The following is a 13,212-nucleotide window of genomic DNA, read 5'->3' on the forward strand; positions in this document are numbered from 1 at the left end:
TCTGGGGCATGGAGCCAAGAACGGCAGCTCAGACAGTGGCTCTGGAGGGCGCCTGCCTGGGGTCCAATCCAGTTCTCCTGCTCACCGGCGCTAGGCTTTGACCAGATGACTTAGCCTCTCGGAACTCCACTTTCTTCATCCCTAAAGTGGAGCTTGCAGAGTCATTGTGAGTATTCAGAATAAACAGTGCCTGCACATAGTAGGCTCATAGTAGGTGCTCAGTAAATGTGAGTTGCGATCATGACCGTGGGAATTCAGCAGCAGTGGCTGTCTTGCCCCTCTTCTTCCCTTTTCCTCTCCACATCCTCCAGCGTGTTCTCTTCCTGCCCCGGGACCCTCTGAGGTTGCTCGGGCCACGCTGGGGAAGGCAGCCCTGGCCAAGGTCCCAGGGTTCAGCTTTGGCTGTCCTGGGCTGGGCCCCGGGGAAGGGGCTTATGCAGAGGAGGTGCTTTGAATGCCAAGTTCTGTTTTTCTGTGATTACGTCTCCTAGCGGGGGCTGAACCTCCAGAGGAGGATGGAGTCTTTGGGGGATAGGAAAAGGGAGACGGACCCAGAGGAGGTGCTGAGGTAAGGATGGGGGGCAGCAGGAGGTAGACAGAGTGAGAGTCCTCACCTGTTCTCCCCATGCTGTGTTCTCCCCATGCACCTGGCCCGGGTGCCTGCTGCTCCAGACCCTGCGCATCCCTGGTCTCACATGCAAGGCCCAAAGGGCCATCTCTGGGTGGGGGCATATGGGTATACATGTTCCTTAGTGAGTGCTGGTGCTAGTGAACCTGTGTGTGTGCAGGTGTGTGTATATGCGTGTGTATACCTATGAGTCTACATGTGTGTCCACAGGGTCAGTGCACACCCTTGTGCCATAAGCTGCTTGTGCATCTGTGGGTGCATTGGGGAGTGATGGGTGTGGCTGTCAGGGTTCCAGGGAGAGAACTGAAAGCGTGTGTGTTACTGGGGATGCTCCGTGAACCTGTGGTCCATGAGGATGTCTCCACTTCTCTGAGGGTGTTGCACTGATGTGTCTGTGTTACAGGGAGCAAGTGGGTTGCTGGGTGTAGGGGTTGTGGGTGTGTGTGAGGGTCTTGCGTGTTGGTGGTGAGTTGGGGCGAGGTGTGTAGGATGTTCGCAAGTCTGTGTGTATATCCTCACATGCGTGTCCATGCCTGTGCATATGCGCTGTATGTGTGTGTGTGTGAACGCCCAGGCTCTTGGGTCAGCAGCTCCTGTGACCACTCCCCTGGGATTCCCCTGGAGCCTCTTGCCCCACGAGGCAGGGCCCAGTCCTCTTCCTGCCACTTAGGAGTGGCCATATGGTAGGGGGCCATTTGGGGGTACTCTCTCATCCTGCCCAGGCAGGCTCCTGGTGATTTATCTTTCAAGCACAGTGAGCCTACTTCATTCATCTGCCCCGAGGAGGAACAGCACTTTGATCATGAACTGTCCCCTGCACTGGTCTGGACTAGCCGTGGCCGTGGCCGTGGCCTCTAGAGACTTCCGACCAAGGAGGTGGGGGGTACAGTCTTCCTTGCCCAGCAGGCTCCTCTGGGCTTCCTCCACGTGGAGCTTCCTGGGGCGTGCTTCATTCTTGCCTTTACTTGTTCATTCACTCATTCATTCATTCATTCATTCAATCATCCATTTAAGCATCAAGGACCCTTATACTTGCCAGGCAGAGTGGGTGAGGGACGCATGTGAGAGGGAATGAATGATTTTGAGGGTGGAGAAACCCAGGGTCCTTCCTCTCCATGAGCACAGACCAGGAGTTGAGCCGAGGTGGGTGCTTTGGGACTGTGCCCCTCAGAAGACTTCAGTCCCTGCTGTCTCTTCTGGCCTGAAATCTCCTCTGCCTGTTGTGAGGCTCCCCTGTTCTGTCCCCCCGAGACTCACCCATTATTCCCGGGTGTTTCCGTGCTGAATGCCTGCTTCCGGGCCCAGCGCTGCGGCTGCTCTGAGGACGTACTGAACGCCCAGGTCTCCCGAAGCCCTGGGAGCAAGGCGCTCTGGTCTTATCAGCACGGGTCCTGGAGCCCGAGCGGGGACCCCGCCTGGAGCCTGAAGCTCCCGGCACCAGCTGTTCCAGTTGTTTCTCCATTCATTGATTCAACAGTCTCTCAGCAGCAGTAAGAATCATGATGAAAGTTCAGTGCTTATTAGGCGCTCACTCTGGGCTGGGCCCTGTGTTGGGTGGTGGGGATCCAGGATCCCTAGTCACCGTGGGATGACTTCTCTTTGTCCCTTCTGCCCTCATAGAGGACGTGGCACATGTTATTTCACAACTTTGCTCATTTGTTCAACAAATGCTTCCTAAGCACGCAGTCTTTGCCGGGACCTCACAGGTGGACAGAACGCGTCCTGGCCCTCTGGGTGCTCACGGTGCAGTGCGAGCAAACAAATCAATTGGCCATGACAGAATCGTATGCGGATCAACTAGGTGCTTTCATCATAAGCTCAGGGGCCTGGGGAGATCCTAAACTCACTCTGGGGTGGGAAGAAAAGGCTTCTCAGAAGAGGTGCCATTTGAACAGAGTCCTAAGGATGGAGAGGGTATTCCAGGTGGAGGAAACGGCATAGACAAAGGCCCGGAGGTGAGACCAGGCCCTTCAGAAGAACTGCAGGTTCAGGTGGGGCTGAGGTGGGGCTGAGACGACTGAGCCCTCTGGTGGTTCGTCCTGGCTACATCGTTGAGGGTTGGGCCTCAGTGCTCAGCCAAGAAATCCAGAATCTTGCCCTCTTTTCCAGAGGTCGAGGGAGGCCCCATCATCCCAGGACCCAAAGTAGTCTTCAGAAAACTTGGATATTTTGAATTCCCATACCACCCCTCCCTCTTCATAAAGACGCACAGCCACAGCCCTTCCCCCACTCAGGCAACACACCTCTGTCCACAGTGGGCTGGTTTCACACTGTGAAGCTCCACTCTTTGGAACCAGTCTTCGAGAAGCTTTGAAACATCTCATGTTCTCCATTTTTCTGCCCCCCTCCCCACAAAAGCAGTTGATAATAGCTCCCCGTGTGTGGAAGCCAGCTGTAGGATCACCTGGGGCCTTGTGTGTCTAGGGCAGAGGAGGAATTCTTCAGTCACCCCTGAGTGTCAGAGCTGATGGAAGCAGTCTCCCCTGCTTGGCCACTTGGTTCTTAGGGTAGGTAAGTAGATGAGAGAGTAGTTGGATGGGTACAAAGAGAGATGAATGGGTGGATGGATGGATGGATGATTGGATGGATGGATGGATGGATGGATGGGTGGATGATTGGATGGATGGATGGATGGGTGGCTAGATGAATGAATGGGTGGGTGGGTGTGTGTATGTGTGTTTAGATGGATGGATGGGTAGACAGAGGGTAGGTAGACAGTGATGGGTAGACAGATGGATGAACAGACGGATGGATGAGTGGATACAGCAGGCATAGATGGGTGGAAGATGGGTAGATGGATTGGAGCATGCCCCAAGCAGAACAGCCTGCCTCAGCTTCCTTTCTGTGGTTCTGCTGTGTGCCCTCACCTTGGGATGGGGCAGTTTCCCCGGGTCGAGCAGAGGAGAAGCTCCCTTGCAGTGGAGCCTGTCTCCACTTCCCCAGGCTGAATCTGAGCTGGACGCAGAGGCAGGTGGGAAGAGAATGGCCTGGAGAGAACTGGGAGCGGATCAGAGCTGTTCCGGGAAGTCTTGAGCCATGGCCTCCGGGAGCTTTTGCCTTCTGCTCTGTTCTGCATCCTGGCTGTCTAATTCCTTTCCTTTCGGTTTCCAAACAGAAAAAGACGTACCAGTGCATCAAGTGCCAGATGACCTTCGAGAACGAGAGAGAGATCCAAATCCACGTTGCCAACCACATGATTGGTAAGCATGCGTTTCCTCCCACCTGTGCTGCGGCCACCCCTCGGGGTTGAAATGTTTGGTTCCAATCATCATTTCACTGGCTTTTAGCTCAAAGGATAGAGTCACTGCTGCTGTTTCTGAGACATTTCAAATGGGACTAAAAATGTCAGAGCTGGAGCACTTTCTCCATCCGAACCTTCTTTTCGCGTGGCTCCACTCACATTGCAGTCAAACTTTTGACAGTCTCTTGCATTTCCCAGCATACATTTCCCTCCATTTCTGAAATGAAGTGCTTTCTAGTTGTCAAGCACTCAGGGGCAATTATGCTTCAATTTCGTATGTCATGACATCAAATAGATTTAACTGCTCACATTTCCCCACTAAACGTGGGGAATTCCTCGGGCACATTGTCAAAACAGAATGCTTACAAAGTTATTTCGCTACTTTTCCTATTTCTCTTCAAGCGGTCTTGGACTTTGGAAAATTCAGCCTTTTAAGGAGGGAGCTTTCAAAGTCCCATCGTGTTCCCACTTGGCCCGAGGGATGGAGGGAAGCCTTGAGGTCTTACTTGCCTTCTGTGGGTGCATGGGGTCTCCCTGGTGGCTAGGGAGGCCCTCGCTATAAGAGAGGGCACAGCGGATTTCTGGTGGCATGGGGCTAGCCCAGGGGGTGGGTTTGGCAGTGAGGGCCTCGAGAACTTCTGGAATCTTGGTGCCCTGGGTCTTTGGCAGAAGCGTGATCACCTTCTCCAAGAGTCCCGCAGTCTGAGTGATGAAAGGTCAGGCCTGGGTTTTGCATCCCGACCCTGACTTTCTCTCCATTTTTCTGCCTCTAATATGTTTTCATTAGAGTCTTAACATCAGCCACGCCAACAGAGTACTGTTTTACAAAACGCTTGATTGCATACATTAAAAAAAGGTCCACTTAAGTGTCCCCCTCAGTGGATCCTCACGAACTGAGCACACCTGGGTAACCAACACCCAGGTGAAGAAGCAGACCATTCCTGCATCCCAGAAACCCCCCCTCGGCCCCCTCCAGGCCCTTCCCCCACCAACAAAAGGGCCTCAGCATCCTGATGCTAACAGCATAGGTTACTTGTCGTTGTTTTGCATTTTATGTAAATGAGATCACACCGTCTCTGCTCATTTGTGTCTGGTGTCTTTCGCTTGTTCATATTAGTGCCTGTGGTCGGACATTGCCCCTTCTCACTGGTGTATGATATTCCATTGTGTGAACACATCGCCATTTATCTGTTCTTGATACACATCCTGATGGGCATCTGGGTAGTTTCCATTGTGGAATTGTTTCAAATACTGTGCTGCTGTGACCATTCTTCTATGAGTCATTGGTGAACACTCACATGCAGTTTTTTTTTTTTTTAATCTATTTATTTATTTATTTTTTAAATTTTTGGCTGTGTTGGGTCTTCGTTTCTGTGCAAGGGCTTTCTCTAGTTGCGGCAAGCGGGGGCCACTCTTCATTGTGGTGCACGGGCCTCTCACTATCGCGGCCTCTCTTGTTGCGGAGCACAGGCTCCAGACGCACAGGCTCAGTAGTTGTGGCTCACGGGCCTAGTTGCTCCGCGGCATGTGGGATCTTCCCAGACCAGGGCTCAAACCCGTGTCTCCTGCATTAGCAGGCAGATTCTCAACCACTGCGCCACCAGGGAAGCCCTCACGTGCAGTTTTAATGGGAATATCTCTCCGACTGAAATTGGTGGGATTTGAGTAGGATATGGGTAGGTTCTCCTCCAGTAGATACAGATGAATACACTTCCAAAGTGGTCGGTTGTATGAAGTCTCCCTCCCACCTCAGCCTGTGAGAGTTGTTCCACATCTGTGCCGTCATCCACATTGTATGTAAGAAGGCCCTTCTTTAGTGGAGCTGTGCTCAGGGTGGCTACGGTCCCCCGGTCCCCGCCAGCTGCTGCTCAGTGAGTTTGGGTACCTAGCGTCCCGGTGACTCGGGGCAGGTCCCCTGAAGGCGCTGAGCGGAACTGGGTGCCTGGTGGGGCTCCCTCAATGACGAGGGGACATGAGAAGCACGGGAGGGGCAGGGGACCATGGGAATTCAGCCCGACGGGAAGATTGGTGACTTTTTAGTTCCTTCTGTTTGAGAGGCCCCTGCTGAAGTAGAAGAAGGAAACTGCCCTATCCGTCACTGGCTGCTGAGCGCGCTTTCATGGCAGTGTCAGGGAGGTGAAGATAAAGATACCTAAAAATGTTTGCTTTTGTAGCAGGTGTTAATGTGTGCTCCTGTTTGTAAGCACGAAGGGCGAGAGGCTGGCTAATTGGACCGCAGTGGTTTCAGAGGTGTTTCTCCCCCTCTCCTTTCTCCCTTCCACCTTTCCTTTTGTGCAGCACCTGGAAGCTGTGTGTCCACAGGTGGAAGGCGAGGGCTTGCTCTTAACTAGAGCGGTGGAAGATGTGAAAGGAGGGTTTGATTGGCACTTGGGTCTTTGTGTGAGCAGAGGGCGGGGCTCCTGCAAGAAGGAGTCCCGGCTGGTGGCTGGAAAGGGCCCCTCACCAGGCTCGGCAGTGCTGTGAGCTGGCCTGTTCGTCCAGGCAAGACGTTTATGCAGCTGCACGAGGTCTCACATGCAGGCCCTTGGCTCATGGCCATGAGGCACGGGCTAGGGACCTGCTGGAGCCACACCTCTGGTGGCAGGGCTGTACCTCCTCTCACTCTGCCCTGCCCCCCCTCACCTGCCCTCCCTTCCCTCGCCTCATCACCTCCATCAATCAAAGAACATGAAGCATCTGCTGCATGTAGAGACCTGGGGTGGTCCCTGTGGGTGATAGAGGGTGAAGGGGACATGGCCCCTGCCCTCAGAGACCTCACGGCATCCCGCAGAAGACACCACAGCACCACGCTGTGCCGTGGAGGGAGGTCACACTGGGTAAGGATGCTAACAGCTGCCATGGACTGAGCCCCACCACAGGCCGGGTACCTTATGTAGCTTCTGTTCTCCACCTCACAGAGGAGGTTTAATGACTTACCCAAGTTCCTCCAGCCAGGAAATAGCAGAGCCAGGGTCTGAATAAAAACCAGGCTCCCTCCACTGTGTGTGGCTCTGCTGCCAGGGCCTGTGGTGGGAGAGACCCAGCCCTGCCCTCAGGGGTTTCCTGTCCATGGGGGAGGCTGATAGGCGTCCAGTAAGCACAGTGTAGTGAGGTTGGTGCTCCCGGAACAGGGACTGCTGTATCCAAATAAGTCCATCAGGAAGGCCTGGGTATTGAAGGGTAAGGAGGCGTTTTCTCTGTGGTTTAGGACCATCCCTGGCAAAGGGAGCAGCCTTAGCAATGAAGGACAGTCGCTAGAGAACAGGGCCCTGGGAGAGCTGATTGTAAGGAAGAAGCAGGTCCTTGGAGGATGGGTTGTGGTTAGGCTGAGAAGGTGGGGAGCGGCCTCTGTGGGAGGACTGCGGGGTGAGCAAAGCTCAGAGGCAGGAGCAGAGGAGGTGCCTGGGGAACGGCGGAGCCCGACTTGACTAGGATGGAGGCACCACACGTTGGTAACATCACGGGCAGTGAGGGTTGGGAGGTGGCTTGGGGCTGGACCGTGGAGGGCCTTGAAGGCCAGGTTAAGGGATTCGGGTTTGGACTTGACCCTGTAGGCTGGGGTCCGAATCTGGGGGCCCCTTGGTAGGTGTTTTATTTGGTTTCCCTTGGAAAACCAGGAGAGGTGGCGGCCATGGCCCGTATTCCCACACAGCGCAGTTGATGGGAGCTGGGCAGCAGCTGGAACCACAGGCCCCACCAGTCCCTGCTGTGAGTTGGGGGGATGCTTTGCTCATCTGTGGCCCCTGCCTGGTCCCTGCGGGCATCTGAGTGTGCAACCTTGGGCTTACGCACTAGGGAGCCATTGAAGATTTTGGAGCAGATTATGGCCTGGTTGTAGCTGGGTGCTTTGGGGAGATTCATCCGGGTGCAGTGTTGAGGGGGAAGAAAATAGGATGAGAGGGCACGGTATGGACAGCTAAGTGGGAAGGTATCAGAGCAAGGTTTAATAGAAATCCTTGAAAAAGTAAGCCAACAAACAGAGAACAAAAGTTAAATTCAACAGAAGAAAAGTAATGGACTCTGATGAATTATTGAATTTAAGATGTCTAGAGACTGGGACTTAATGGAACAATTCTAGGACAGATAATACTTGGGAGAAGTTAATATCTGATGGAATGTTTGCTTTGTTTACTGTCTGTATGCCTTTAAAAAATAAACTTGTTATGCAAACAAACAAAAAGCGAAAAAAACAGAGACCTGCCCCGTCTGGTCCAGAGGTGAGGGAATGAGGCAGGGAGGGAAGGGAGGAGGGAGGTGATGGAACTTATAGTTGGCCTGTGCTGTGTGCCTGTTGGCCCTGGTGGCTTGGGGAAGGTGGCGGGGGTGACTGTGGGAGGTGTGAATGGAAGAGAAGCAGGTGCGCGAGCTCTGGCTGGGGGCTGGCGCTGCAGCCCCGGTAGACACTGTCCAGTGTCCCTGTGGACAGCTTCCCCTGCTAAATGGCCCGAGCCCAGAGTGGCTGCCTGGAGCTGGCGGGGGTAAAAGCCCCCCTTAGTGGCACCGAGGGGACTCGGCAGATAGACGTGACGCTGTTCAGCTTGGTGGCGTTCTCATAAACTCGGGGCACCGGGGGTCTGAGGCAGGCCTCCCCAGGGACCTGGACTGTGGGAGCCCACCCCTGGGGGATGCTAAACTGACCTTTTTATAGCGGGGGGGGGGGTGCCTCATCGTGGCTTTGCAGCCTCCAGACCCCGGGAGTTATGATGACTCAGGGACATGTCTCCTTGGAAACATTTTCCCAGCACCCCTCTCCTGGCTGCCGCTGGCGAGGGAGTGATTTGGAGCTGATCGAAAGGCAAGAGTCTTTTGAAACCTTTCAGTGGCGGGGTCTCCTTTGAAATCCCCCCTCCCCACAGAGAATGAGGTCCCCCCTTCTCTGGGCTTCCCCCAGCTTTTGAAATGGTTTTAGATACTCCCTCCCCCAGCAGGCACATCAAAAACTTGGAGCAATCCACAGTTCTGTTCTGTGACCTCCTGCGGGGACGACCTGGCTCCACCCAGCTGCCCCTTCCCCACCTTCCCCTGCACCCCTCTCCCCCGAGATCCCCCGCTCCCCTCCCCCGCCCCCCCCCCCCCTGGAAAATGGCTCTGCGGGAGGCCCCCGCCTTGGGCTCCCCGGGGCCTGCTGAGGGAGAGCTGAGGAAGGCTTGTGGGGGGCCTGGCCCAGAGACAGGGCCCCCCGATGGCTGGAGAAGGATGAGCGTCTCCCCACGTGTGTTGGGCATGTTCTGTACAAGGCATGCACCGTCCCCCCAGGGCACTTGGGGCCTCAGAGCCCCGGGAAGCTAGTCCGCCTGCCCTCTCGTCATCTCCTCATCTGCTCGCAGACCTCTCCCCTCTCGGTCTCTGTCAGGCCGATGGCTGGACGAGGGGTCTGAGAACTTGTCCTTGAAATAACGAACTTGCTATGACCCAGGTTGGCCCCAAGGGAGTGACTCAGCCTCTGGGCCCTGGTGTCCTAACTCAGGGCTTCACAGGCCCCTGGGGGGAGCCCTGAGGAGGGGCAGAGCTGGGAAGGGACAGTCCTTGGGGGAACTTGTCAGGGACGTTTGCCCTCCGTGTCCTTGGAAAGTGGCTGTGGACCCTCTGGCAGGCAGCCAGGCCAGAGCTGGTCCCGTCCCGGTGGGGCATTAGTCATTCTGAAGATGTTATTTTCTTTGTCACGTCAGCCTCTTTCCCTGGGTGCCTCTTAAGGCCTGGACTTTGCTGTCGGCAGTGAAGAAATGGGGGGCATTTGGAAGATCAGCCTCTCCCACCTCCTGCTCAGGCCTTTAAAATGCCCCGCATGCTGGGTGGGTGGTCCTTGTCTGTCCTCCTGGTACTGTGGCAGGATGGGCCCTGGTCCACCTTGAGGGGAAGGGTCTGCTCAGGGTGTGTGTGTGTGTGTGTGTGTGTGTGTGTGTGTGTGTGTGTGTGTTTGTGTGTGTGTGTGAGAGAGAGAGAGAGGGAGAGAGAGGGAGGTTTTCTGCCTTATAAGTCTTTAAGAAGCACATCCCAGGAGACATGTTGAAACCCACCTTGCAGACCAGGTACCCCCTCTTTCTGAGACTGTTTCCACACCCAGGACCCTTGCTGAAGACCTGGCCTGCAGTACTTTTGGAGAGGAAGGAAGGTCTGGTGTGGAAATCAGTGTTTCACTCTCACACCAGGGAAATACAAAACCCTCAAATATGACTGAAGAGAAAAACACGTGAAAAGGAAAAGGAAAAGGAAAAAAAGGTTCCTGTGCCTTTCTGTTGGGAACACATCTTGCTGAGCAGGGCTGTGCTAGCTCTTTTGTGGTGCTTTTGATTCAGGTAACACCAGACACCCAAAACATCTGTCTAACCTTAATATGTGATAAAACTGTTTCCCTCTGCCCCCAGAGATCATGTTTCAAGTTCTGGGACTGTTCTGTCAGGGTAACAAGCTTGTACAGAGAGCCTATCATCTAATTCTTTCCTCTTCTTCTCCCCCTCCCCTCTCTCCTCCTCCTCTTCCTCCTTCTTTATCCCCCAAGTAGGGCACGGTCACTTCCCTCCTTAACAGCCCCCGTGGATGAGAGGACTCACTTTCCCTGACTTTGAATCTCATTGGTTGGTTTAAGGAGGCTGTTGATCAAGTACTTTGGTCTATGAAGAATCCATCATTTCTGGATTTTAAAATAGTGGAAATTTTCTCATTTTGATCAATTTCATCCTTTTTTTAAGGGCCTCCATAGGTGGGTTTCTTTGAATAGTAACCTCAGTTCAGTAAACATGATTGAGATCCTTAGTGAGGAACCTCTAGCCAAGTTGGGAAGGGGTAACCTGAAAGGATAAGTTAATATCATGTCACTAAGTCTAAGATATAGAAGCTCAAAGGACAGGCATGTTGCCTAATCTGGGCATTCCAGGAAAGCTTCCAGGAGGAGATGACACCTAATCAGGCTCTTAGAAGGTGGAAGGTAAGGTGGGAGGGGCCTTCCAGGCAGAGAAAATAGCATAAGCCAGTTCATAGAGAAGAGGCCCATGTAGTTTGTGGGGAAATTGTAGACAATTCATTATCATTATAGAATAAATTTTGAGGCAGGAGGTAGGTGGGTCACAGAAGAGGCTGCAGTAGAGTAGGTGAGAGAAGATGAGGATATTGGTTAGGAGGGTGTGGCTTGGAGAAACACCTGAGAGGCAAAACCAGCAGGATTTGGGAATTGAAATGGGAAGTAAGAGAAGTTAGGAATGACTCCAAGGTCTCAGGCGACCAGGTTCTGAGTGACAGGTAGAAGATGATACCATGCCTGAAGAAGATCTATTGGGGGTTAGCAAAGAAGATGATGATTCCAGTAAGGATCGTTAATATCTAGCATGACTTACTAAGTATCAGGCCCTGTTATCAATATCTACACGTGTTATCACATTTAACCCCACGACAGCTTATGAGAGGGGCATTGTTAATTCTCCCCATTTTGTACATGGGGAATTGAGGGGACGTGTCCAATGTCAGTAAGTTGCAGGTGGGGGATTTGAACTCAGGCAGTGTGATTTCAGAGCCTGGAATCCTCTTAACTCCTACACCTGGAGGCCCATCACACTTAGTTAGCTTGAGTTTGTTGGCAATTTGGCTTTGCAGGAGATGCCTGTGGCTTATCTGAATGTTGGTGTCTGGCCAGCAGTTGGCCGCATGGGCGGGGAGCTCAGGAGGAAGGCCTGGGCTGGAGGAGAGGTTTGAAGGCCTCAGCACAGATGGTGAGGCAGCTGGGAGAAGTGAGGGGCATGAGGAATGTGGGGTCATCTATACCCAGATGGCAAAGTGCCTCTGGGCAGCAGTGTGAGGGGCCACAGAGAGGCCCATGGAGGCAGGCTGAAGGGGGTCTGCTGGACTGTCCTGAGCACGAGCATCGTCTGTGGAATCAGACGGAGGAACAAGTTGAGGAGAGGTGGGGAGACCAGCAGTGTAGACTTGACTTTCCAGGTTCCAGGCTGGGAAGGAAGGGCAGAAAACAGGAGCCGAGGGGTCCAAGGGTCAGAGGAAGCTTTTGCATTTTGAAGAGGGTAAGACCAGAGTTTGTTTCTAGGCTAAGAGGAGAGAGCCAGCAGGGAGCAGAGGAAGGATGGAGAGGAGATGGCAATGGAGCCAGTCCTGGAGGGGCAGGGCCTGGGGCCCTCGATGGGCCAGCCCACAGGCACGGCCTTCTTCACCTGCTCTCCATGCCATGGACTTGGAGGCCTGTGTTATTGAGTTGACTTTGTTGAATGCCCTTTATGGTCATTTGGCTGCTTGGGAGCAGCTGACATGTGAGCAATTTCCCTTGCATCTGCTTCTGGCTGAGCCTCACTGGAGTGATGGCAGAAAACAAGGGCCCTGCAACCCCAGGGCTTGGCCTGCTCTGTCCTGAGCTCCTAGTAGGTGCCAGAGTCTCGCACTGGGCTGTGGATGCCTGGCCAGGGCTCCCTTCCTCGCGGGTCCCTGGGCTTCAGTGTGGAGGAAGTGGGAGGCCTCCTCTTCTGACTGCAGATCCCTGCCCTGAAGGAGTCGGGGCGTCCCTCACTGGCTGACCAGTCTCACAGATGCCCCACCGGGTGCGGTTTCCAGCACATTTCCCTGGGGAAACAAAGGTAGGGAGAAGGGAAGTGATTCCCCAAAGACACCCTGTGAGTTGTGAGCCTGACTTGCAGTAAGAATCCAAGGTTGCTGATGGGAGTGTTTTCTAAACAAAGACGCTTTATTAGGAAGTTACTGATTTTAGTTTATCCAAAAGATCTTTATTAAGCACCAATAGTTTGCTCAATCTGCTGTAGATATGAATATAAATTAGAAATGTGCACATGTGTGCACACACACATAGAATGTAGAACTCTACAGTGAATCAGGGTGGTTAGGAGCAGTTCCAGCTCATGGTTAACTAGTTATTTTGCCTTTAGTATGCTTCAGCTCCACATCTATAAAATGCCCCCATCTTAACACAGCTGTACTAACATAGCAGTTTAGGCAGGTCTCTTTCAGTGACACGTCAGGGATCCAACTCACACTGACTACAACATTCAAAAGAGAATTATTGGCTAATGTAACTGAAAAGTCTGGGGATACATTAGGTAAGTGGCTTCAGGCATGGCTGGATCCAGGGGTTCTAAGAAAGTCATCACCAATCTATCTTTCTCCCACCTCTCAGCTCTGCTTTCTCTTTGTTGCCTTCATTCCCAGGTGGGATCCCCTGGTGCCAGTGACAGCCAGCAGCTCTCCACTCAGTGGTCCCAGCAGAGAGGGGCATGTGCTTCTTCATCAGCAGAAAAGGTTTCAGGACCAAGGCTCACTGCCTCAGAAGCGTCCTAAAGCTGCCCAGGAGGCAATCACTGTAGCCAGGGAGTTGGAGTGGGTTGACTGGTTG

General features: G+C 53.4%; 1 protein-coding gene across 2 annotated transcripts in view; it reads left to right on the forward strand.

Annotated features, from left to right (window-relative positions):
- The window catches only part of ZNF423 (zinc finger protein 423), a 321,385-nt gene that overhangs the window by 196,760 nt on the left and 111,413 nt on the right, over positions 1-13,212 (forward strand). For both annotated transcript variants that reach the window (XM_082366606.1, XM_082366607.1), the window contains one exon: positions 3,744-3,828. In XM_082366606.1, coding sequence (XP_082222732.1) covers positions 3,744-3,828 — 85 coding nt within the window. The remainder of the gene's footprint in view (positions 1-3,743; positions 3,829-13,212) is intronic.

Source organism: Balaenoptera borealis, assembly GCF_965194805.1.
Source record: "Balaenoptera borealis genome assembly, chromosome: 19".
Classification (NCBI taxonomy): Eukaryota; Metazoa; Chordata; class Mammalia; order Artiodactyla; family Balaenopteridae; genus Balaenoptera; species Balaenoptera borealis.